Here is a 24226-nt window from a genome sequence, read left to right as displayed (position 1 = left end):
GGGTAAGGTTAGGTATCATCACGGCCTAGGAGGGATTTTGGGTCGTGACAACAATCTGCGCAAAGAGAAAGATCTCAAGTTTCCTTCCACGACAGTTATCCATTTCATTACAAAGTTGGAAGCTCTTTTCTTTCAGACTGCTTTATCATGGCATTTTTTTTTGCTTTCGCTAGTTTCATTTTCATACTGCTTTGAACATCTTATCCTTCTCTGACCTTTTTTGGAGCATGTTTTCTCTTGAGCCCAGAGTCTTTCGGAAACAACCTCCCTCCCTTCCGAGGTAGGCGTAAGGTCTGCGTACACTTTACCCTCCCCAGACCCCACATTATGGGATTTAACTGGGTATGTTGTTGTTGTTGTTGTTGTTGTTGTTACTAAGCTGGAAGACAGGGTAATCATTGGTTCCAAATGTTACTAATTTACTGTAAAGCCAGAAATATATACTTTTAAAGTAACATCACCAGAACTGAAGCCAATTGTGATGGAAAATAACAATCACAAATAGATTTAATTTTGGATCACACAGATACCAATAAGAAAAGTTGGCTTACTCTTCGATATAAAATCATGCCAGGAGTACTGCAGGAAAACAGAATCCATTATGATCCGAGTAGGTACAACTAGCGGTTTGATCTGCAATTGTTATCATAGCAAACAAAGGATCTCAGCACAATGAAACTAAACTGCACTGCAAAGACTTGCAAAAAGTAACACTGATAAAAAATAATGATACTTCAAAAGCTAAGCACCATCACTTGCCTGAAGAAAGTAGGCAAAAGTGAACTTGCAAGCAAATATCACCAACCAGTAGACCAAATATCTGCAGCATTTAAAACACATGAGACATTAACTCTTCGCACATATGACAGCAAGCCAAATTAGTACTCCAGGAGTAAATGTGAAACAAGGCAAATAATTTGCAATAAAATCCATATTACAGGCAGTTTTTTTAATATAGTAAATAGATCCATTGAAGGCAACAAGAAGATGCAGGATAACAAAAGGAACAAAAAGAGATTGTGCTAGATCCAATACATGATCATCATTTATCCATATTACAAGCAACTAACCATGGCTAAAAATAAAGAATATTAAATGATGAAATAGCATATAACTTCTCTCATTATTTCTCAAAAAAATTACTCCCTCCGTCCCAATTCATGTGGCACCGTTCAGATTTCTCGAGTCAACCAAGTTTTTCTTTGACTGGATTATTTTATATGCCTTCTACATACTTTAAGCTGCTAATTATTACTCCCTCCGTTTCAAATTGTTTGTCTTACTTTCCTTTTTAGTCCATTTCAAAAGAATACCTCATTCCTTTTTTGGCAACTCTTTAATCCCAACTTTCCACATGGCATGTTTAAGACCACAAGATTAAAGGGTGTTTTGGTACATCCTACATATCTTTAGTTTAAGACCACAACATTCAATAGTCTTCTTTACTTTCTTAGATTCCGTTTCAAGTTAAAACCAGACAAAGAAATAGAAACGGAGGGAGTATGATTTATATTATTTTTTATGTAGTTTCCAAATATATAAATTTTATTACAAAGAAAAAATCAAAGCCTCTATGTCCGAATTCACGGTCAAAATTTAGAAGTTTGAATCTCGAAATTCCGTCTGTGCCACATAATTGGGACAGAGGAAATTGATTTCTGGAAAAAAATTACTTTTCTCAGTTACAAACGGCAGTACTAGACAAAGATAAGGCCCGGAAAAGAAAACAGAAAAAAGACCATAATTATACAGGCATAAATTGACTACAGTGGAGCTTCACTTTAGAGGATAAGACAACTTAACCACGATACACAAAAAAAGTAGAGGAAGTATAATATAATAGAAAAAAGAACAAAAATAAAATAAAATTGTTAGTCGTGGAAAGTACTAAATCAAGATTGTTGTCAAGTAATTTGTCGGACCTCAGACACAGATTACATGAAAGATTGAGAATAATAACTACAACAACCATAGTCAACGCCACAAAATCATTTTCTCCAGTTTTTATGCTTGTATTTTCTTGTTGTAAGAGACTTAAGTAACTGAAAAGCATGGATGAAATCATGTATTTAACAGAACATTCCACTGGTAATTAATGAGAATCAAGACTACCCTTACACAATTCAAAAGCTTAAACGTTAAAAGAACCAAGAACAAACCGTAAATAGTCAGTTGTTTTCTCAACAAGACCGCGGCCAACAAAGTATCTCTCCTGGAAATATAATTAATATGTCAAACAAATTGTGCGAAGCATAGTGGCAAAGAAGTCTTACAATGTATAGAATAATACCGGATTTTTTTGATAAGGTAAATAATTTTTTGATCAAGAAATTAGGGGAACAAAACCATATACGAGAATAATACCTGATAGATCCACTTAAAAAATTGGAAGAAAGATTGATCAGACATTGCCGATAACTTGTGACAGGCAGGTAACTTTGTCAGGAGCGCAAAAACTATCCGTATGCCGGCATAAACACCCAGAACCAGGATATAAAGGCGGAAATAAAAGGAGTTGTTGTTTGTATTCCTTTCTTCTAAAAGTTTCCTGTATTGTGATTACACCAAATAGCAATCTTTAATGAGAAAATACAAGAATAAAAACTAACTCCTAGAAACAAAGACTTACAGATAGACATATATTGCAAATGCCGAGCTCACACCAGTCCAGAAAAACCTGATAACAATCCTTGATATAGCCATGCCTCTCGCGGTACTGTAGGCCCCAAACAAGAGGAGCACATCTAAGAAACCTAGAGAAGAAGCGAGATCACTCAGTAAACAAGAATGTAAGCAGAAGAAAAGAAAAGACTAAAAAATAAATCAGAGCAATAGCACAGCTGCCAACTAACTTTTTATGAAATTCATAACAGCAAATGTCGGGCCAACACTAAGCAATTTCTTGAAAGTGTCCAGATTGATTTTCTCATTGCTGAAAGCTATGATTGTCAATGCCTGAACAGTAGAGGAAAAAGATGATATAAACCCTTTTATGCTATAGATCTAACTTGGTGGATAAGCCAAAACACAAAAATAAAAAGAAAAAAATAACTTAGTGGATAAGCAGCATGAGAAGAACGAATATAACCTGGAACATGACAACCAAAAAGATCCACAAACGATGAAAACTTCGGTACAAGTGAAGGAAAGTCCGATGCTCAACAAATGTGCTTTTTCCAGTCTGCCAGTTCAGAGTAAGAACAAAAAGAATATTAAAACTAAAAAAATGAGAACAGCATAGTACAGTTAATATTGAGGTTTGAGGAAATAGGGACAAATCTGGGGAAAAACAAACATAATGCAGGTCAAAATGATCAAACGGCAAAGTAAAAACCAAGAAAAGGAACAGCATGAGAACCATCAGTTAATACACCTCAGTTAAATCTCTCGGAAAATGTAACAAACTCAAAACCAGATTCCTGAAACCCAAATATTCATGTGTCTAGAAAGCCATTTCAGTCCTTGAGCCGAGATCTATTGGCAACAGCCTCTCTCCCAAGGTAGGGTTAAGTTCTGCATACACACTACCCTCCCCAGACCCCACTTGTGGGATTACACTGGGTATGTATGTAGTAGTTGTTGTAGAAAGCACTTTCAGGACTCATCCTAAACTTCACCAACTTCAATCATAAGCCAAAAGCAGTCTTAACACAATCCACAATCATGAAATAGGATAGGAAGACTTAAGAAACATCTTTCCTCGCCATGAGCAGAAAACTAAATCCAAGTTTTTTTTTTTTTTTTGATCAAGTAAAAGTATTATCATTCATAAACATTGCCACATCGGCCGTATACAAAGGGTATAACAAAAGATCAAGAATCTACAAAATATGATCCTCTAAAAACTCCACCCAATCCTCTATACAACTAGGAACTTTCTGTTTACGCATAAAGTAAACAAGAGAGCGGAGACTACTTCTCAACTGAGAGAAATTAGACGTCTTTTTGCACGCACATGTAACACCAACTGATGCAGACAACTTTCAACCTTCTAAGATTTTCCGCTGTCAAAATCATCCCTCTAGAGGCTAGCCAAGTGAAAAAACACACTTTTCTCAGCACACTTGGAACCCATATTGCATCACATGCCTAGTTATTATATATGTAATAAATCTAGATAATCAAATACTCCCTCTGTTTCAATTTGTTTATCTGGTTTTGACTTGGCACGGAGTTTAAGAAAGTAAAGAAGACTTTTGGTCTTAAATTAAAGATATGTGGAATGGACCAAAATGCCCTCTATTCTTTTGGTCTTAAACATGTCCTGTGGAAAGTTGGAATTGAAGAGTTGCCAAAAAAACTTCTTTTTTTTAAACGGACTAAAAAGGATAGTAAGACAAACAAATTGAAACGGAGGGAGTAGCATGTTTCAGTTTGTCATCAAAAAACACTACACCAAAGTGACATTCTATCATGTGAGACAGTCCATCGTGCATTTATTATCTGATGGCACGGTAATGCTGGACTCTTCACATTCTAGTCATTATGTTATACAAATACAAACCAATCCAAGACACAATGAAAAACCAGAAAATACCCACAGAGACACCAAAACCAGAAGACTATGTCACGCTTCATCGGAAGGACATGTGGAGAAACATATCTCCACTCCAGATTTTGAATATGCAGGCATCTAACTAACTCATGATTCAAGAGAAATTTAAGAACAGAGTAAAACCAACCCGTTTGCCTTTCTTGGGAGGCTTCCGCAAGAACGAGGAATCCTCCTTAAAAGGCCAACCCAACTCAAAGCAAGAAGGTGACCTGGATAAGCATCAGTTACAAAGAATGAGATCCAAATCTGTGGGGCTAAATTCAATTTGCACATCAAGAAGGAACATACCAGAAATATTCATTAAAATCATCATAATTTCGCCACTTTGAGTGTGCAGCTTTCCCATTATTGTTTCTTTCAGCTTCCTGCAGATTAAAAGAAAAAAAGGCAAAACCAACCCAGAAAGAATATACATAGGTAAATAGGTTAAAGAAAAGTAAATAACTCCCAAAAACAAGCACAAAATGTACCAAAATATTACAAGACCTCAAGATAGCATTCTAACTATTTTATGAAGAGTAAACACAAGAACAAACTAAGACATTCCTCAACCAATTTGTGGAAGATGTCAATCACATTTTTAAATATTTTGAGAAGACGCAAATTAATAAGCTGCATATATACAAAAAGCACTGCTTGTAAAACATCATGCACATTTTAACAAGGATTCACCAGCCTTCTGAACAAGGTTTTTCGCCATTACGGGGATTTAGCTAAAATTGTAACTACCACAAAACATAAAGCAACTATGCTAAAAGATAGACCACTGAAATTACAATACAGTAACAAAGAGCAACAGATAATCCTTAATATGGTTGATATTGGATAAGATTAGATGGCTGCACCATAGGAGCACAGAACAAAAGGTACCATAAAAAGGTCAGAAATTTACAAGAAGCCAAAATCACTCATTTGCATTGAAGATCCTTGAAGATATGGAAGCATACATTTTTTTTTCCAAGGGAAATGGAAGTATAAGATGTGTCATCACAATAGAATGCACAAGCATTTTCCAACCACGGGCTGGGGAACAAATCGGTTAAGCACATGTTACTACTTTTCATAGCATAACTAGGCTATTCAAACTTCACCGAATTCTTTCAGTTTATAGCGCTCCAATTTTGATTTTGCAAGCAAACGAAGATCATTTCATCTTCATGGCGCACAATCACAGTTCTTACTCCAACACGTATTATTCATAACTCAAACAGTAGTTGTAAGTACAGAAATGGATTAAACCTTATGGAATAACGGGATAAATTGTGATAAATGTGCTCACCGCAAATATTGTGCCATATATAGGACAGATAATTTTTTCCAGAAAGGACACAGACCGGTTTTTGCCCACACAACTCGTGGCAGGACTGGCTTCTCCATGATCTAAAACTGCATCTAATTCTCTAGCCATCTGCATAATGCAAAATAACGTGTGAACCCCTCAAGACAAACATTCAAATATTTCGTGTGGCCCTAATTTGGAGGCCACATGTTACGCAGAGATAACTAGTGCTGGACGCTGCTTCACGAAAAGAATACAAACCACTAGAACATCCTTAGAATGATCTCATCTTAACATTTTTCTTAAAATAATGTCAAACTGAACACCACAATGACAAAAGCAAAAAAGGACAGTAATACTTTAGAGTCAGCATAAAGTAATCTTACGACAACTAAACACCAATTATGTTCGGCTTAAATGTGATTTCAGCTCAGTAGGAACTGTAAATCTCATATTCCAATCTGATCATGCACTCAACATCACAATTTCAACCGTGTTCGCCAAAACTGTCCGTTAGAACACGAGAAAAACTGGATTCAGGACAGATTTCAGAGTCAATCAGTCCAGCTCACCAAGTGATAGATGTGTTTCACAATCAATGAATGCAAACAAGTTGAATGTACTTTCTATATTTCTCAGGAATATCTCAATATACTTGCCACTTTGGTATCAAAAAATCTAAGAAGTTCCTTTTCTTAGCATATTTTGATGAAGTGATTAATACAGTCAAACAGAACAATCAGAGGCACAGATTTTAATTCAAAAATGTGATAAAAGATCTTCAGAATTCAGAAGTGCTGCAATCCCTGCGCGAAGGGATGCAGGCCATTAACCAACTAAGAGAAGCAGTCTCGCTAATGGAAAGTTTAAACAGAGCCAAGATTTAAAGGAATACACTCCAAGATAGATGGATATCAGTTGACTTCCAAATAAACACAAGCTGGTTAGGTTACTTGGTGAAAATGAGAACACCACAACCCTCTTCAACCATCAGAGAGGGTTTAAAATTTTGGGGAGAAAAACCTTAGCCTGAAATTATCATCAAGAAAACAAACAGAGAAAGGAAGAGAAACCACCAGAGAACAGCCATAAGGATAACTGAAAATATTGCAGGTGGTAACTTAGGCACTCATCTAAAAACTAGAAGTGCAACAGTACATCACAGTTGGAATGGACATCCAATAAGTGTATTGGAGCGATACAGAATAGAAGTGGTAATATAAAGGACAGATCACAGCGTTATCGTTTTGACTGTCATGAATGCAAAAAAAATTTAGATCCTAGACCAACCAAGGAACGCTAGACAAAAGTTCAGGACCTTAACCGCGATTACTACATAACATTTAAGTGCCGAACAGGCTAGGTAGTAGTTACTCCAGCTGTCAACAAGGATCCTGTTTCTTACAATGAATGGCAGCATCCACATTATTGTATACTCTGAAGAGACCATAATCCTGTCATGCTTCGGGTTCATTCAAACAGTCTAGGTTACAAATCATAGGTTCAGCTAACTTAAATAGTTCAGCAACTAAACATGATTTACAAGGTTTTGGAACCACACCATTCAGTTAGTACACATTTTTTTGATCAAACGTTTCAGTTACTACACATAGTAATAGAATATCAGAAATTAACATTTGTTAGCTCTTCTTTTTGGTTACCTTTTGACTCAAAAAAAAAGGAAATTTACATTCAATAATATGACATTTGTGACAGCTTATGTATACTTGAATAGTTTAATTTCGGAAAATATATCTATTATCTTGTATTCACGCATTAATGCTGGACTAAATATGTCAATAATCTATTTAGAATCATCACTAGAATAGAGGGATCTTGTATTTCACGCATTAATGCTGGGACTAAATATGTCAATAATCTATTTAGAAATCATCACTAGAATAAAGGGCCACGGATTCTAAAGCGGCCAACTATCTCCTGCAAGACTGCTGATCAAACAGCAAATAGCTCCAGCTCAACCACTAATCAAATAGCAAAAGAAATAGAAAACAGAGACTGACTTACATGGTGGAATATATAGCAGATGCATTCAGGAAGGAAACGGACATTTGCTGCTTCACCCCATATGCAGAAATACAGTGAAACAAGAAAAAGCTTTCTGTCCCAGTTAATTGCTTCTAATCTGTTGACATGATTGAAATGAGAATCGGTTGTGAATTACATTAGCACTATATATAACAAAAGTTGCAGAACTAACTTATTCCACACAAGCCGAATGCGTAAGTATCTACACCACTTGATGTAATTATCCAGGACCTTCAGAAAAACCTCTGTGATAACCTTCTCGTCTATTTTCTGTCAAAGAGGGAAAAAAAAACACACATAAGTTTGGAGCGATAACCTTCTCCTGTAACTGAAGTAACACGTAAAATTCGGTATATAAACTGTAATGCCACTTTCAACTACATTAACCATTTAAAAGTATCAGCTTAAGGTTCCTACTAAGTTTTAAAAAAATTATAAAAAAAAAAATGGAAGGAAAAAAAAAAGCAAAAATTTCTTGTATAGAAGATAGAACAGCCCACCATCAGAATGAACATTGACTTGCAGGTAGACCTTAATCAGAACCTCTCCAAAACTCTTTCAACCAACCAGCTCACAACAATTATTCAAATATTTAAGACAAGATATCAACGTAATCCTGAACGTTGATGCATATACAACTGAACAGAGAAACTAGTAGTGATTTAGTGATGATGGATGCTCATCTCAACACTGTGACGTAACAGTTCTGCTAGCTACATTTGAAACGGAAAAATGACCAAATGCATCCACTCGAAAGTTCATATGATGAATCTACCATGTGACATCTCAGCCATCATAAGAATAATGTTTCAGATGCTTATTCAAACACAAAAAGAAGAAGAGTCCAAGACGGCTTTAAAAGCTGTGGTTAGGGGATTGAAAATATCAGGAATTATCAATATTAATAAGCAGGACACGATGAAAGAGGAAAAGTTTTAAAATGTAATATATTGACAATGACTCACTTCGGCCTCTTGCTAACCAGTTGACTATGGGATATCTAGTCTAGATATAAAACTACTTCCTTGGACCACAAAGGTATTACAGACCAGTGGGGAGATATTACCATTAAATATTCTTAGTTTAACGCTGTTACCAAATTCACCACCCCGCTAGCGAGGACATCTCCAAAACCATACAATGTAACACTTCTTTTGTATATAAGATTGTGCACAGAGATTTTACACCTTCAATTAATTAATGACTTATTCCTTCTTTTTTAATAACTGTGGTGTCAAGCCCAGCTTAGGCGCACCTCGACTAATTATACTGGATACCAGTCACCTCCCACCTACCTGCAACAGGCACCAAGTAAATCTGTCCACCAAGGCTAGAACAGATGGGAAGAAATCAGCTAATATTTTCTCTGCCGCGATTTGAACCTGAGACCTCAAGGTGCTCAACCGACTTCACTGACCACTATGCCACACACTTGGATGCGAATTAATGACTTATCAAAAAAAACTGAAAATTCAAGCACTCATTTATGCAATGACACCAGTACAGTAGTACACCAAACAGATAAATAAAACGCTCTAATAATCAACTAATAACTCACTGGATAAGCTTCAACAGGTATCCCGAGTTGTGACTGGGCATTTGCAACAATAAGGATGACATTCTCGCGCTGGTTCCTTACATTGTCTTTCTGCACATAAGAAAACCCAGATCAGCAGGAATAGTGACACAATGCAACATAGTAACAGGTTAGAACTAGAGTTATAGGACATGCAAAACCGCTAGAGCTAAAGGTAAAATTAACATAATTGACTTTGCCTATCCTATTGTTGTTTATTTCCATATGCAACTTGCATATAGAGGTATACAATATACAATCCTGTGCAGTCCCCGTGAGATCGGTTTGGCAAGAATGGTGTGTCAAAGGAGCAATATCCTAACTCAACAAAACCACGAGGCCTCCACAAAATAGAAATCACCGACTCTTCCCACAAGTACACTTTTTACAGCTAAGGAAGTTCTCTTGATGGTCAAAGCTCCGGTGAATCATTCCACAAGTACAAACAACTTAAAATTTGACCACTTACCAATATTATCAGATAAAGGAAATTTTGCAGCCACAAGAAGGAATTATGCAATATGACACTATTTAGGTTTGTTAGAGAACAAAAATAATGTCTCATATTTATATATGCCCTACAATGTATTCTGGAAGGCAGGAGATATTAAAAATTGTTTTAATAGCAAACAAGATAAGTTTAATTATATAGCAAATTCCAAATTTGGTAAAGTGAAGCTTACAAATTCATTTTGAAGTTCTTACATAAAAAAATTAGAAATAAGGCATCTCAAAATGACATTAAACACCAACCTGAAAGCCAAAGACATATTCTAAAAAATCAAACATATCCATATCCCGCTGTCCAGGAATCTCAAAATTATCAGGTAGCTGAGGGAACTGCTCAGTGTACTTAACTGCTGATATGGCACCCTGAACCTGCATGTGTTGCCCAGTAAAATTACTTCTCTTTGACACATTACATGAATGTATATAACGGATCTGTAGAGATATTGAAGAATGGATGATTCTTCAAATGCAGCCAAGTAGATAGACATACTGAAGAATAGATGATCCATTACTGTAGCAAAGAAGTGTAGTCCCAAAATAAAATGAAACCTAAGACTCACAATAGTTCAGAAACTATTTAAATTAAGCAGAATGCAGATTATACAGGCGACTAGCATAACGTGCAATATTTCCTTACCAGTTTAGTGGTGTTGGCACTCAAGCCCACATTCTTCTTCCGTTAAGTAGGTTTTAAGCAGCGGAAGAAAACACCGGTATTTACAAAAATTTTAATGAGGAATTTTCACTCAAGAGAGACAGGAAATAAAATCATTTCATACAATCAAAAAAGGGCCATAATTCAGAACAGGCAAAGCCAAATAGGGGGAATGATTAGGGGATTCATAAATTTGGTAAATAAATATTATTGGTCATAGAGTTTCAAAAAAGATTATTGTTGGTCAAAGAATAAAAGGAATAATCAACATTCATACCTCCGGAAAAAAAAGAATAGCATTTGTCAACAATGGTGCCTCTAGAGGAACAATATTGTATGAAGCAAGTTCCCCCGATAAAGTTGCATCAGACTTCTTGATCCTTCTCAACTGAACAATCCATGGAAGATGCCACAAGTAGGGAATTAGTCTCAGGCTATACTAAGAGAGATATACGAACAAGTGAAAGGAAATATTACCTCCTCCATAATAAGCCTTCCCACACCATCAGGAGCTGCGTCCTTGCTTAGATACTCCATCACTTCAACCACAGCCCTCAAGGTAGCGAACACCTTTCTCATTTCTGAAAATCTAAATCCCAACCTAGAACAATAAAAGAACAAATAATTGGGTGAAGCTTTTTCCTTTACAAAAAGAACAAGCAAGGATCAAACAAAAGAATAAGATCCGTCCTCAACTTCTCTGATAATAGAACTACTATTCAACAATCAAAATTCCATACTGTCGCAATTTTGATCATGAAAGAGGTTATATGCTGAAAGTGAATATGCTAGCTAACTGGAAGAATGCCTCAGTCAGTAAATGAGAGACAAGCACTGCAGCAAATGGAAGATAGATAGAAAGGATGCCTCAAGGCTTAAGCTAAAGGGCCAAGAAGATCTTCTGCATCACCCCGAAATCTAAAATATAAAGACTTTCAGTGAATGAACACTTTAGCTATACACACTAATCAAGTCAAACAGATGACAGAAACTAAATAAATATTAATCAAGTCAAGCAGACAAAGCCACTTCTACAATGATTCCTCCACATTAACAAACAAACCCACTGAAAAGACAAAGGCAAACAATGACAAGAATATCAGTTTAAATGCTACAGAATGCCACATGAAATTACAGAATGTTTTCAAGGCTATAAACGACAATTTAAGCTGACACGATTAAATGACATATTTACTATTTTCTCTCGGGATATTTAGTAGTGGATACTATAATGATCAAAAACAGACTCCTGCAATCAAATGTTTCAGTAACAGGCATTTCCAGCCTTAAATTCACATCATTATCATGAAAAGTTCGACAAGATTCTAACAACCCATTTTAATTTAATTTTAAGAAGAAATCAATTCCATCTGTCAGACAAGCATAATCTTGAGCAATTGATGCAGGAAGGCTACCACTAATTACTGTAAGATTAACCAAAGGAGAATAGGAAGTACGCTAAGTAACACTCAGATACAAGAAGGTAACAGAAACATACTCTCCTAAATTAGCACTAACAGCTCCAGATTCACGCCATTTTTGTTCCTCTTTTTGAATATCATCCACTTTGTGCCGCCTTTTGTATTGCTGATAAAATTCCCATAAGCGTTCAATGTCACGATTACGGTCTATCCGAACCCCGTCCTTCTTGGCAAGTTTTTGCTGCAAATATTGAACTCCAATCAAACTTCATCACACTCAAAGGGTACAGGACATGCAAAAGGGTTAACTACTACAGACACAAGATTATGTATGATTCTTTTGGCTTTGTGGTGGAATCTGCAGAACATAAAGGATGAAAATAGCATGATAAACTTCATAGAATCTTTACAAGGATAGATCTTTCATTCATTTCAAAAAAAGGATAGGACTTCCATGGTAGGAAACCTTCTTTTTGTTTTCTGGACAGAGGGTTTCCACATATCTGTACTGCCATAGCACCACCTTAGTGCTAAGCTGATCCTCTTTTGAATATATAACTTACTTACCTTTTCAAAAACAAAAAGATTATGTGGGATTATTGTTCAAGAAAAAAGATTATGTGGGATTCATAATGGCAAATGGGGATTGTTAGCACTCGTAATAAGACGGGATTTAGTTATGTACAAGGTTTCTCAGTACAAAGGACTACGAAAAGAAACATGCCCCTTGCTTCGCTTATGTGCTTCATCAGACTGATGACCGAATCTCAGAGTGGAATTATATTTTCATCAGAGTCATGGTCATCATTCACTAACCTAACATACATCATGGTTTAATTATTTTTAGTAAAAGGATAATGCAGCTGTCAAATCTAGCTAGGCATAAGATTATGATCAGCTGCATCTACTGAAACAATTGTACAATAAGTTAAGCACATGTTAAGCAGCAGCCGGCAATGTGATAAAGCTGTAAAAATAGATTTACCTTGTTAACTTGCACATTTATTATTGACGAATTTTAAGTAGTTGTTCAGAAGTTACATTATTTCACAGTTTGTTGGATTTATAAAGTCTTTGTATGTCAATTATATTTGTTCAAGTTTAGTAACTTTTTGGAGTTTAGAGGAGACTTTTGAGCTTAATCAAAATGGTGACTCGAGCGCCAGAAAGCAGCTGAAGAGAAATTCCACTTGAGGTCCCTATATGTATAGAGGATTGGATCTCTTTTGTTGAGAATCATATTTTGGTGTAGATTCTCTTCTTTTGGTAAACGGCTTGTACACGGGGTCTTCCCCTATTGTTAATAAAATGCTTACCTTATCCCCCCAAAAAAAGGGGGGGAGAAATTCCGCTTGAGGTTCAGAAATTTCAACACCTAGGCTCTGTTTTTGGGTGGTGTCTAGGCACTGGCAGGCGACTCTGAGCAACTACTTTGCTTGATATGGTAAAACTCATCCCCATATCCCTGGCCAGCTCAATAGTAACCTTCTCCCAAATTGCCTTTTTGGTGACCCAACCACCAACCTCAAGATGGCAGGTGGAGAGTCCTCTCAACCAAACTCCTACTGTCTTGCCATCCCTGACCAGTGAACTTCTGACACCTCAGTGCCCAGTTGCCGGGAGAAAATTCAGAGTTGCCTCTAGGACGGAACCTTTAAATTATATCCAAGGAGAACTCTTAACAAATGTCATTTTTTTAAATAACTGCAGTGCCCGAGCCAGCTTGCACGCACCTCACTAATTCCACTGGGCACCTACTACCTACCAGCACAGGTACCGGGTAACTCTATGCACCAGGACTTAGACAGACGGAAAGAAATTGCCTAGTATTTTTTGCCTCCGCTAGGATTTGACCATGAGACCTCATGTTTCTCAACCCAATACATTTACCACATGGCCACACCCATAAGGGGTGTCGTATGCAATGGACAAATCCTGTTTTGAAGGAAAGAGAGCTTGGAAAGCTATAGCAGATTTATCCTTCACCATTTTCCTCTTTCTTTCTTTTTTCCTTCACCTTTTTCTTGTATCTTTCTTTCTTTTTTTCCTTCACCTTTTTCTTCTATCTATCTTTCTTTTTTCCTTCAACTTTTTCTTCTTTCTTTAGTATCTTCAAGTTCAAAACTTTTGTAATGATTTCCATTGTTCCTCAAAAGACAAAATATCCTTTGTTGCTGATGTACTTGCTTGTTCAAGCTGATGCATAATTTAGATTGTAAAATACTTTTTCTTGCTTAGTATTAATGTAATGGAAGTTGGATTGTTTATTAATTTTTCTTTTTAAAATAATTCTAATTGCTCGGCCACCAATTAGATTGATTGGTAAGTCAAGGGAATTTGGATTCACGCATTGAACTTGAGATGATTTGATTTGATTTGTTCGAATACTGGGTACTTGCAAACCACAAGCATTCAAATTAGAGTTAGTTATTAGAGCATCTAACTTATTTTATAAGTTATGATCCATGATATAGGATATTGGATTATTAAATTAGGTCCATTTGGCATAGGAAAGAGAATTGGAATAATTGCGACTTCTACAATCTCGCATGCCATCAAATATATAGGAAGATAATATAGCCCAAACCGTAATATCAAGAGACATATGGCCCTAGCTTCAATTAAGTTTACTTTAATCCTTAATTTGCTTGCCTATATAATGCTTCAATATTAGTATAAGTTAACCCCTTCATTGTTTTCATAAAATTAGGTCGCCCTAATGTTTGAACTTACTCGATATTGGGTATCAATTCTTTGTGAGAACAATCTTGTATTCATCTATAAACTACAACTTGTGATGCAAGCACTTGCTTTATAAATCCAACAAGCGACAACACAAAGCTGACAAAGCAAAGTGATAAATTTACCTGATCATCTTCCAACTACAACCCAAAAGTAGAAGCACACAACTGATAAGAATCCAAACCCTTTAATACCAAGCCTTATTAGTATACAAACTAGTTAGTAGCCTGCATCCAACTTTTTAATTAATAAATTCCTCCAACCAAAGACTGGTAGATAGTCCTGTGAATACGGACAGTCTAAAATGTGAACAAAACCATTAATCATGGTGAATCTTAATTGACCAATCTAATAAAAGGAGTGATTCTCAGTTGGGAAAACCAAGTTTTCAGAGGTGATACTAGGATTTGGTATTGGAATCTAGTTAGTGATCAATCCGAGATTTTTTCAATCTTGCTTTTTTGATTAAGTAATATTTTATTGATAATGGAAAAGCTCCCATATGCAAGAGGTATACTAGTTAATGATCAATCCGGAGTTTCTTCGATCTCACTTCTTCGATCAAGAGTAATCTTTTATTGATAACGGAAAAGCTCCCATCTACAGGAGATAAACCAAAACATAGAAAATCTGCAGAAGGATCGTCTTTTATCTTCCTTTTCTTTTCTTTTTTTCCTCCCAATACACGGTTTATCCTCTCTTAGATTTTGTTGAATTGCCGCGTAAAATATAAACACAGTCACTACCACATCGCCCAAATGATTAGATAATTGCCTTAAGGTTAAGATGGCCCATAATCAGCAGTATTAACTTGAGAAATACCTTAATAACAGACATTAATCCAGTTTTAAACTGAAGAACACCTCGACCATCGCTGTTGGGATCCAAATTTTGCGCCATTGAATATGCCTGCTCACATACTTCAGCAAAACAACCAATCTTAGACATAAGATCACATCTCGAACCAAAGAAGTTCAAAAACTAAGATCCACATTAGAAGCTCAGATGAAACAACAACATTCTCACTGTAATCCCACAAGTGGGGTCTTGGGAGGGTAGAAGCTCAAAAAAATTACCACTAAAACTTATTCTCACCTAACCAAATAATAAATCCGATGAATAAGTGTGTAACGGCAACAAGGAATGAATAAACCACAGTCAAAATTTTGAAATGTTCTTTAGTTTATTCAAGAAAAAGTAAGATCCTGAAATTGGGGATACTTATCTAGTGTTTTTTTTTTTTTTAGCTAGTAACATTGGTATTGATAGCACTAGGGCAGTGCAAAAGCCATAGTTACAGAGGATATATCCCTACAACCAACAAAAGTCTACAAACAGTTACAGTTGCCCTATCAAATCTATTAAGGATACCTCCTCCTCTAAAAGGCACTCTTTACACCAAAAGTGAAACAAAGCAAACACTTCATCTTTTGCTAAGTCTGTATCGACACCAAGGATAACGCTAGAAAATCCCGGGATCCAGTCTTTAGCTTCACTGTCTTTATTATTATTTGTTGAAAGCACATCAAACCTGTCAGAACATCTCACAAAAAGGACTCACAAACAGCTAAAGACAGTGAAGCTAAAGACTGGATCCCGGGATTTTCTAGCGTTATCCTGGGTGTTGATACAGACTTAGCAAAAGATAGGCACAACGGAAGAAACAGATCCATAGAGGTGATATCTACGAGTTGAGGATACATTTTAGACTTGTTAAACAACTTTTATTATTATTATTATTATTATTATTATTATTATTATTATTATTATTATTATTATTATTTTGTATACATATATGTATATCTTTGTCTTATTTTTCACTTTTATTTTATTTCATACGATGAGTTGCTATCTACGAATTGAGGATACGTTTTAGACTTTTATCTATATGGTTGTTGTTGCAGAGGATATGAAATGAGCTTAAATGAATAAGTGGGGATTCATACACCCAACCCAACTAGTTTGGGACTGAGGCGTTGTTGTTGTTGTATCCAACTCGCTCCTATAAACATTAAAACCATACCATTCATATATCAAAATTATCGACTATGCATGAATGCAAACTGGGCTGAGTAGCCTACATGAATCATTTGTATCTAATTTTTTTTAATTAAGGTCAACTTCATTTAAAAACTAACGTGCCATTTGGACATGCATAGTATTTGCGAGTACTGAAAATTATTTGCAAATCAATGTTTGAACATCAATTTGTTAAGTATTTCAATTTCTACTTGAAATAGTAAATTATTGATGCAATAGATTTAAGGTTTCATATCTGTGAAATTTTGAAAATCGGACATTTTTATTTTTGCAAAATTTTTCCCTAAATTTATAATTCATGATCCAACCAACTTTACTAAAACTTTTTTTAAAAAAAAAAAAAGATGATGAACTTTACTAAAACTTTATTACGTGAACCACTTCCAACTTCACATTTCTTCTCCTTAGCGAGAAGAAAATCCCCTCTATTCTCTTCATTATTTTGTTTAGAATTTTTTAATAAACATTTTTCAAAACTTCATGAGCTTGGAAAGTCCTTTTTAAGTTATGACTTATGAGGAGTCATTTTCAAGCAAAATAAATTAAGAAATCTCTTAAAGCCTTAGAAAACTATTGTTTGGTAGGAATGTGGTGAAGCAAGAAAAGTTCTGATAGTTACTATCATATTGTGGGGCATAAGTTCTATGAAACAGAACGTAGGGATAAGGTCTGTGTACACCCCACCCTCCCTAGACCCCACTCGTGAGATTACATTGGGTATGTTGTTGTTGAAGTATTGTTTCAAATTTTGAAGAATTGCATCCAAACATCAACTTCATTCCATGTATTATTTGTAAAAATTGTTATATAAACACAGCTTAATTTTAAATTATAACTTCACTGGAATCATTACTTCAAAACAAGATTTTTGAATAATGTCCAAATGCCTACAATATGATTTGACTTCTCACATAAACTGGGTTTCTTTAAAACTAGAGGATCTCTAACTTTCACATTATTCCTAACACGACTATGCAAATCTCTGACCAGAAAAAGACTCCTGAAAATTAATGCAAAGTGTAACAACAACAACTAAGTCGTAATACCAACTCGTTCACGTAGCCCATATGGATTCTTAAATCGATTGTGGTATGTTTCAGACTAAATCTAGTGACTGATAGTAGGTCTCCAAAGACAATCCCCCACCCCCCACGCGCACCCCCCCCCCCCCCCCCACAATGTCACTTGTATCATTTTTCCATCATCATAATACAACAACAACATATCCCGTGTAATCCAACAAGTAGGATCTGGGGAGGTGGTGTGTATGCAGACCTTAGCCCTACCCTATGGAGGTAGAGAGGCTAAAAACAAGTGTATACAGGTATCCATGTAAGACATGGCTAAACCATCTCATGCAACTTCTCTCATTTTATCATTTGTTATGCTAGTAGCACCTTCTGCCGGATGTGATATCCAATTTTTTTAAATGGCACAACCACCTAAGCATGTGTATTTATTGGGAATTTAGTGGCCGTTTGGCCATGAATATTTTTTTTTTCTTTTTTCCAGAGTTGAATCCCGGAAATCATATTTGGCCATAAAATTCCGGAATTCAAGTTGAAAAACACCAAAAGTTGTTTTCACTTTTTTCACTGCAAACCAACTTACCCAGTATAATCTCATCAGGTGGGGTCTGGAGAGGGTGGAGTGTATGCAGACCTTACCCCTACCTTGTAAAGGTAGAGAGGCTGTTTTCAATAGACCCTCTAAACCGCTCACAAAAATTCAAAAACAAATCCAAATTGTATTCATAGCCAAACACAACTCCAATTTCCAAATATCATTTTTCACTTCGAAAACAAAAAGCTACTTTTTCCAAATTTCACAATAGTCATGATCAAACAGGCCCTTAAATTGTACTACGTAGTAAGTGAAGAATTGGAGGTGTGACTTACAAATTCTAGCGACATTAGGATCCTCATCCTGTATCTCATCAGCCGCTTGAAGAATCGCATTAATATTAGTAGTCCGCTGAAGAGAATCCGGAACCGAACCCGCGATGCCGCTAGGTGTCCTCCCATGGCCCGGCCCACTCTGCCGTATCTGCTCTCTCCGCAACGTAGCTCGCACCAATCTCTCCCAATTCTCCCTCGACATGTTCAACGAAAAAGGAAACTAAAACCCTAGGGCTCTACGTGAAGGAATCGATCAATTTGTAGAACCCTAAAGTTGAGAATTCAAATTCAATTTGAAAAATCAGATCTAATTGAAATGAAAATGAATCGCTGAATATTGGTTTTTCATTTTTTTTTTTTCTATAGCAGTGTTTTCTCGCCTTTTCCTAACGCGTGGTGGGAATTTTCTTTAAACTTTCAGCCTTTATTATTACCATGTAGATTAAGGAAGGAGTAACAATCACCTGTGCTTAGGATGATTTTTGGTGCTGTGTTTCGCTCATTTCGATTCGTTTAATAGGGGAATCTTGACTTTGACCGAGATTTAAAGGCTTGATATACTTGTTGAGATTGCTTAATCGCATTGCATTGTTTACCGTGGTCCGTGGGCCATCGAGTTGTGGGCTTGTTTGAAATTTGAACAAATCCAAGATCCAACGTTGACACCTTTTCTTTAGAACCAAAATTTAATAAATAAAGTAATATCTATAGACGATATTTTTTGGTGCTAGGTAGTTTAACCACTACAAATACAGTAATATGTATAAAAATTATGACGAATGACAAGCTAATAACAATTATATTAATAATTAAATTTATGTTATATTAAATTGAGATAGTGGCGGAGCCAGAAATTTCACCAAAGGTGTTCAAGTTTTAAAGAAGTGAATAATTATTTTTTAATTTAGTGGGTGCACAAAACATTTTATTTTTTTTTACTAATGAGTGGGTGCACTCAAAAGTTAAAATCAAATTGCATACTATTATTGAACTAAATCATATGAAACTTAGAATTATGAAACTATCAATTGTATAAATTAAAACTAACATAGAAAAATCAACAAAAAAATTTTTAGCAACTAGTTCAATTATATAAAGAACAACACACATCAAAACTAATGTAAAAATTAAAAATAAGAATAATCATGCAACACAAAAGAAAATAAGTACTTACTCCTTTAAATCGGTACAGTAAAACAAAAATAGGCAAAACAATCTATAGGTAATTTGGAAAAAGAAATAGTAGGTGAAATGAAAGAAAGCGTGCCTTTTAAGTATTTTTCTTTTTTATTGATTGATTTCAACTGAAAAAGTACAAACGAAGAGAAGAATAAGGACATTTTTACTTGATGTGCAATAAATTAGAGGATGATACATTTCTTAGTTTTATAGACTAAAGTAAATATTAAAAAGGTTGAAAAACAATGTATGTTAGTTTGTTCAGAATTAAAGAACTGGTAGGGTCTAATAGGGAAGAGAATAATTATGTTCTAGCATAGTAGTAGAAAGCAGACCTCCATGTCCTGAATGAACACGCTTACCGCTGGACTGTCACTCTTAATTGCATAAATAAAAGGGTGTGCATTTATCCATATATAACGAAAATATATAATATCTTATCTATATATATGATCTAATTTTCCGGTGAAGGGTGTTGAATTGGCCACCCTTATTTGGCTGTAGCTCCGCCCCTGAATGGAGAGTAATAGACAAATACTAATTCAAATCACAAGCTAACAATAGCCCTTATTCGCAATGCAATAATACTAAATAACGAATAGTACAAAAAACAAAATAAGGAATACAAAAAATAAAAATGCAATATGGTATAAAACTAAAATATGATAAGAGTGACTTGAATTTGAGATAATAAAACTTTTAAAATTATGATAAGAAACTTATCCAGTGGATAAGACCAAGAAACTTAAGTCTTAATAGATAAAACCAGAAGAAACATTGGATAATAAATTAAATTAATTTCTCAAATGAGTTTCACTTATTGCAAATTCTTGTGTTAAAATAAAGGAGAAAGAAAATTAAATTGCTAATTACACAAACTACAAAATAATAATTAAAAATAACGATAGAGTTTAATGTATTCACCCATTATTACTGAAATATAATAGTAGAAAAAATATTAGGTCTAAATTTTATGTAATAGTCTATTAAATAAGGCATGACTTTAGTTGAAAAATAAAACTTAACATTCATAAATTTATCGTTTCCCAAACAGCAATTAAAAGAAAATTGCCATATAAATAAATTTTATTTTATTTGTAATTAAATTTCTCTGTCATATAATTGACCAATCATCACGATTTTGTAATGGCACAAAGTTAATCATTACCAACATGTATAAATTAACTTATCGAAGCTAAGAATTCTTTAGAAAATATGTTTTGAGAAAAAGTGATCACAACATTGATTTTATTTGATTCATTAATACTTTGTAAATTTAAACGAAAATAAATTTTAATGCCAATTATTTTTTCATGATCATTAATAAAGGTCAAGACGATTCACTATCTCATGTGAAAATGTATTTACATAAACAATTATGATCTTTCACATATTGGTGATTCACTATCTCTTGTGAAAATGTGTTTGCATAAACAACTTTATTATGATCTTTCACATTGTGACAAATAAAAAAGGATTGAACATTTTAATGAAGATAATGACTCATTAGTTGGCATGGATCGCATTAGTCGGCACGGATCGCACGCTGAGATGATACTGCAGAGGAACTTTTACTAGGTTAATAACCCCCTTCTACTTACAACAACTGATCCTTATATAATGGATCACTAAGACAAAATGACAAAAAGAAAAAATGGCGGACATTCTTAATAATTTGAGACCGAAGTTCTGGATCCTCAATAATTTTTAATAGATCCACAAGGTTGTAACCATCTAAAATATTGATACTGGTATCTTGGAATTGGGAGAAGCGATTATAAAACTCATCCACTTCTTTATTACCCTTGCTACTCCTAGAATGTCGGCCATTTTTAAATTATTAAATTATTAAGAATGTCGGTCATTTTTTCTTTTTATCGTTTTGTCTTAGTGATCCATTATATAAGGATCAGTCATTGTAAGTAGAAGGGGGTAATTAACCTAGTAAAAGTTCTCTGCAGTATCATCTCACCGTGCGATCCATGCTGACTAATGCGATTCGTGCCAACTAATGGTATCAGAGGCATGGTACAGGAGTAGTAATAGGTGATATACGTTCAACACACATCTCCTAATGAATATCATTAGAAGTAAAAGCACTATTAAACATAGTAAAAAAGAGTAATATGATATGCCTCAACAATTAGATCTGCTTAATAAGTGGACTATCCCTAAAATTCAGTCCAGACTAATTTATCAAATGGGTATTTTTGTGAAATTAGGACTCAAACAAGTGGTCAAAACCACTGAAGAAACAATTATAGTTGATAGTGACCATGTCACTTTTAGATTATTATCTGAAAGTGATTTAGCTCCTTATAAGGAAACCCATAGATTTATGCATATTGGGTTAGTACATGTTGCATTCAAGCTACTTGCATTAAGAGGTCTGCCCGAAAGCTTTATAGTAGCTTTAAGAGATGGTAGGAGCCAAAATTGGAAAAAATCCCTCATAGGGACAGTTCAAACCAGTTTGGCTTATGGTCCTGTATATTTTAATGCTTATCTTAATTTGCAAGTATCTTTGTAGGATGATAATTCTTTAAACACTTTAATATTAATTGTTAAATTATATGGCTATGATTATATGTCTGGTACAGAGGTAATATGTATCTGTTATAGAATATATTTTAAACCATTATATACTATGAATCCTATGTGTAAAATTATGGATTTCAAAAATGAAACTATTTTGATAGAAACTAATTTTGGTAAATCCAAAGTTGCTATGCGTAGAACTATTAAATGGGATGAAATTGATTTTCCCAAAGAATGGGTCATAGAGGTGGCAGTTCCTCCCCAAAATAATATTAATACTGATATTTCTGAAATTGAGCAAACCCCTGATAGGACTATTAAATTAAGATTTTTTGAACCGCTATCTTTATTAGATAAAGCTGAAAGTCATAGCATCAACACCAGATCTAGATTAACTAGATCAAATTCTTCGCGTCATTCTTATATTTCACCAATTGATTATATCGTCCAGTCTCCATCTAGAGCTTTTACTTCTCAAATTAGAGAAACAGATAATAATAGAATCAGTAGCCTTAAAATTGATCAAGATAATATTGTTGGAATTCGAGACACGGAATTGACCGAGTCAGACATGAATTTTCCAACTCTTTAATGGATCAGGATCATAAGATTGATTTTAGTCGGGAATCGCGCGCAAGAGAAAATATTAGTAATGAATCTTATTTATCCAAATGGGAACCATTTAGAAAGTGGTTTTTTCCAAATTTTAATAATGATGAAAAAACATTTTTTCAAGAAGACTTTTATCAAGATCTTTCTAAAGTCAACAAAATCATATCTTTTGTGTTAGGCCCTGTGTTTTCGTACGATTGGAAATCGAGGAATAACTATGACTCGGGTGTTAGAAGGACCTAATTTAATTTTTTGTGAATATGACTATGTTGGTTGTGAAATCTTTAATGCTAAGACCTCGGGGAAGGCCGAGGATAAATTTGGAATTTCGGAAATTAGTTTCGGGAATTACAAATCGGGACTTTTCAAGAATTGGGCCAAAGAAATAAAAATTTCAATTGAAGCCCAAAGGAAAGAGAAGGGGCCGGCCAAGCCCATTTTAAAAGGGTCATGTGCTATGCACATGACCCCAAAAGGATATATACTATGAAGACTTAACAATTCTAGATCAAATTCATAAATCAAGAACACCCACAAAAAAAGAGGGTTCGGCCGAGAGCATTGGAGAAAAGAAAAAAAAAAAAAATTCCAAGCTTGTGTGTGATCCAAAAATCTTGGTTTCTACATATTTGTGAAGTACTCAAGGCCCTCTTCAACGGGGTATAATTAGTTTGGTGTAAGATAGACGTTTGCGACAAGTCGGGGTTTCAAGGAAAGGTATGAATTTTGTCCCTTTTATGTTGTAGAAGTGATATGAATATGCTAAGGATTGTAAATAGATAGAAATCCCGTAACTTGGATGTTGGAAAAAAAACGTGGGTGTGTGTGTGGAGTGTGTGTTGGCCGTGAGCTTGGGGTGGATAAAAATAATTTGAATTGATCTTGTTTAAGTTGGCATAATGTGTTGGTATGATCCTTGTATCGTAAATGATGGACCGCTAAACTAAATTGGCGTTGAAAAATGATTTTGAATATTATCGGAAAGCGTATACTTTCGGTATCACTATGTATATCAATGTATATTTTGGGTGCTAGAGACTTTAGATATGACTTTACAATGATATTGATGAATTCGGAATGAAACGACGTTAGTTAGAGTGTTCGTCGTGAATTTTAATGTTTTGAAGAATTATGGAAACTAATGGATTTTGGTGCAATTTTGTGTATGGCTTGGA

The 24226-nt window shown here is 34.9% G+C and overlaps 1 protein-coding gene across 1 annotated transcript in view; it reads right to left on the bottom strand.

Annotated features, from left to right (window-relative positions):
- Positions 1–19177, bottom strand: part of LOC132632534 (callose synthase 10) — a 66376-nt gene extending 47199 nt beyond the window's left edge. The window contains exons 1-19 of the mRNA XM_060348507.1: positions 18723–19177; positions 15607–15704; positions 12120–12283; positions 11099–11222; positions 10899–11009; positions 10210–10335; positions 9439–9528; positions 8053–8150; positions 7860–7977; positions 5835–5963; positions 4844–4920; positions 4683–4764; positions 3089–3181; positions 2853–2955; positions 2630–2753; positions 2365–2548; positions 2160–2212; positions 760–820; positions 552–633 (exon numbers count right to left, since the gene is read on the bottom strand). Coding sequence (XP_060204490.1) covers positions 552–633; positions 760–820; positions 2160–2212; positions 2365–2548; positions 2630–2753; positions 2853–2955; positions 3089–3181; positions 4683–4764; positions 4844–4920; positions 5835–5963; positions 7860–7977; positions 8053–8150; positions 9439–9528; positions 10210–10335; positions 10899–11009; positions 11099–11222; positions 12120–12283; positions 15607–15704; positions 18723–18924 — 2119 coding nt within the window. The 5' untranslated portion in view covers positions 18925–19177. The remainder of the gene's footprint in view (positions 1–551; positions 634–759; positions 821–2159; positions 2213–2364; positions 2549–2629; positions 2754–2852; positions 2956–3088; positions 3182–4682; positions 4765–4843; positions 4921–5834; positions 5964–7859; positions 7978–8052; positions 8151–9438; positions 9529–10209; positions 10336–10898; positions 11010–11098; positions 11223–12119; positions 12284–15606; positions 15705–18722) is intronic.
- Positions 19178–24226: the final 5049 nt, after the last annotated feature.

Source organism: Lycium barbarum, chromosome 3 (assembly GCF_019175385.1).
Source record: "Lycium barbarum isolate Lr01 chromosome 3, ASM1917538v2, whole genome shotgun sequence".
NCBI classification, from domain to species: Eukaryota; Viridiplantae; Streptophyta; class Magnoliopsida; order Solanales; family Solanaceae; genus Lycium; species Lycium barbarum.
This window is presented reverse-complemented; position numbering and strand designations above follow the sequence as displayed.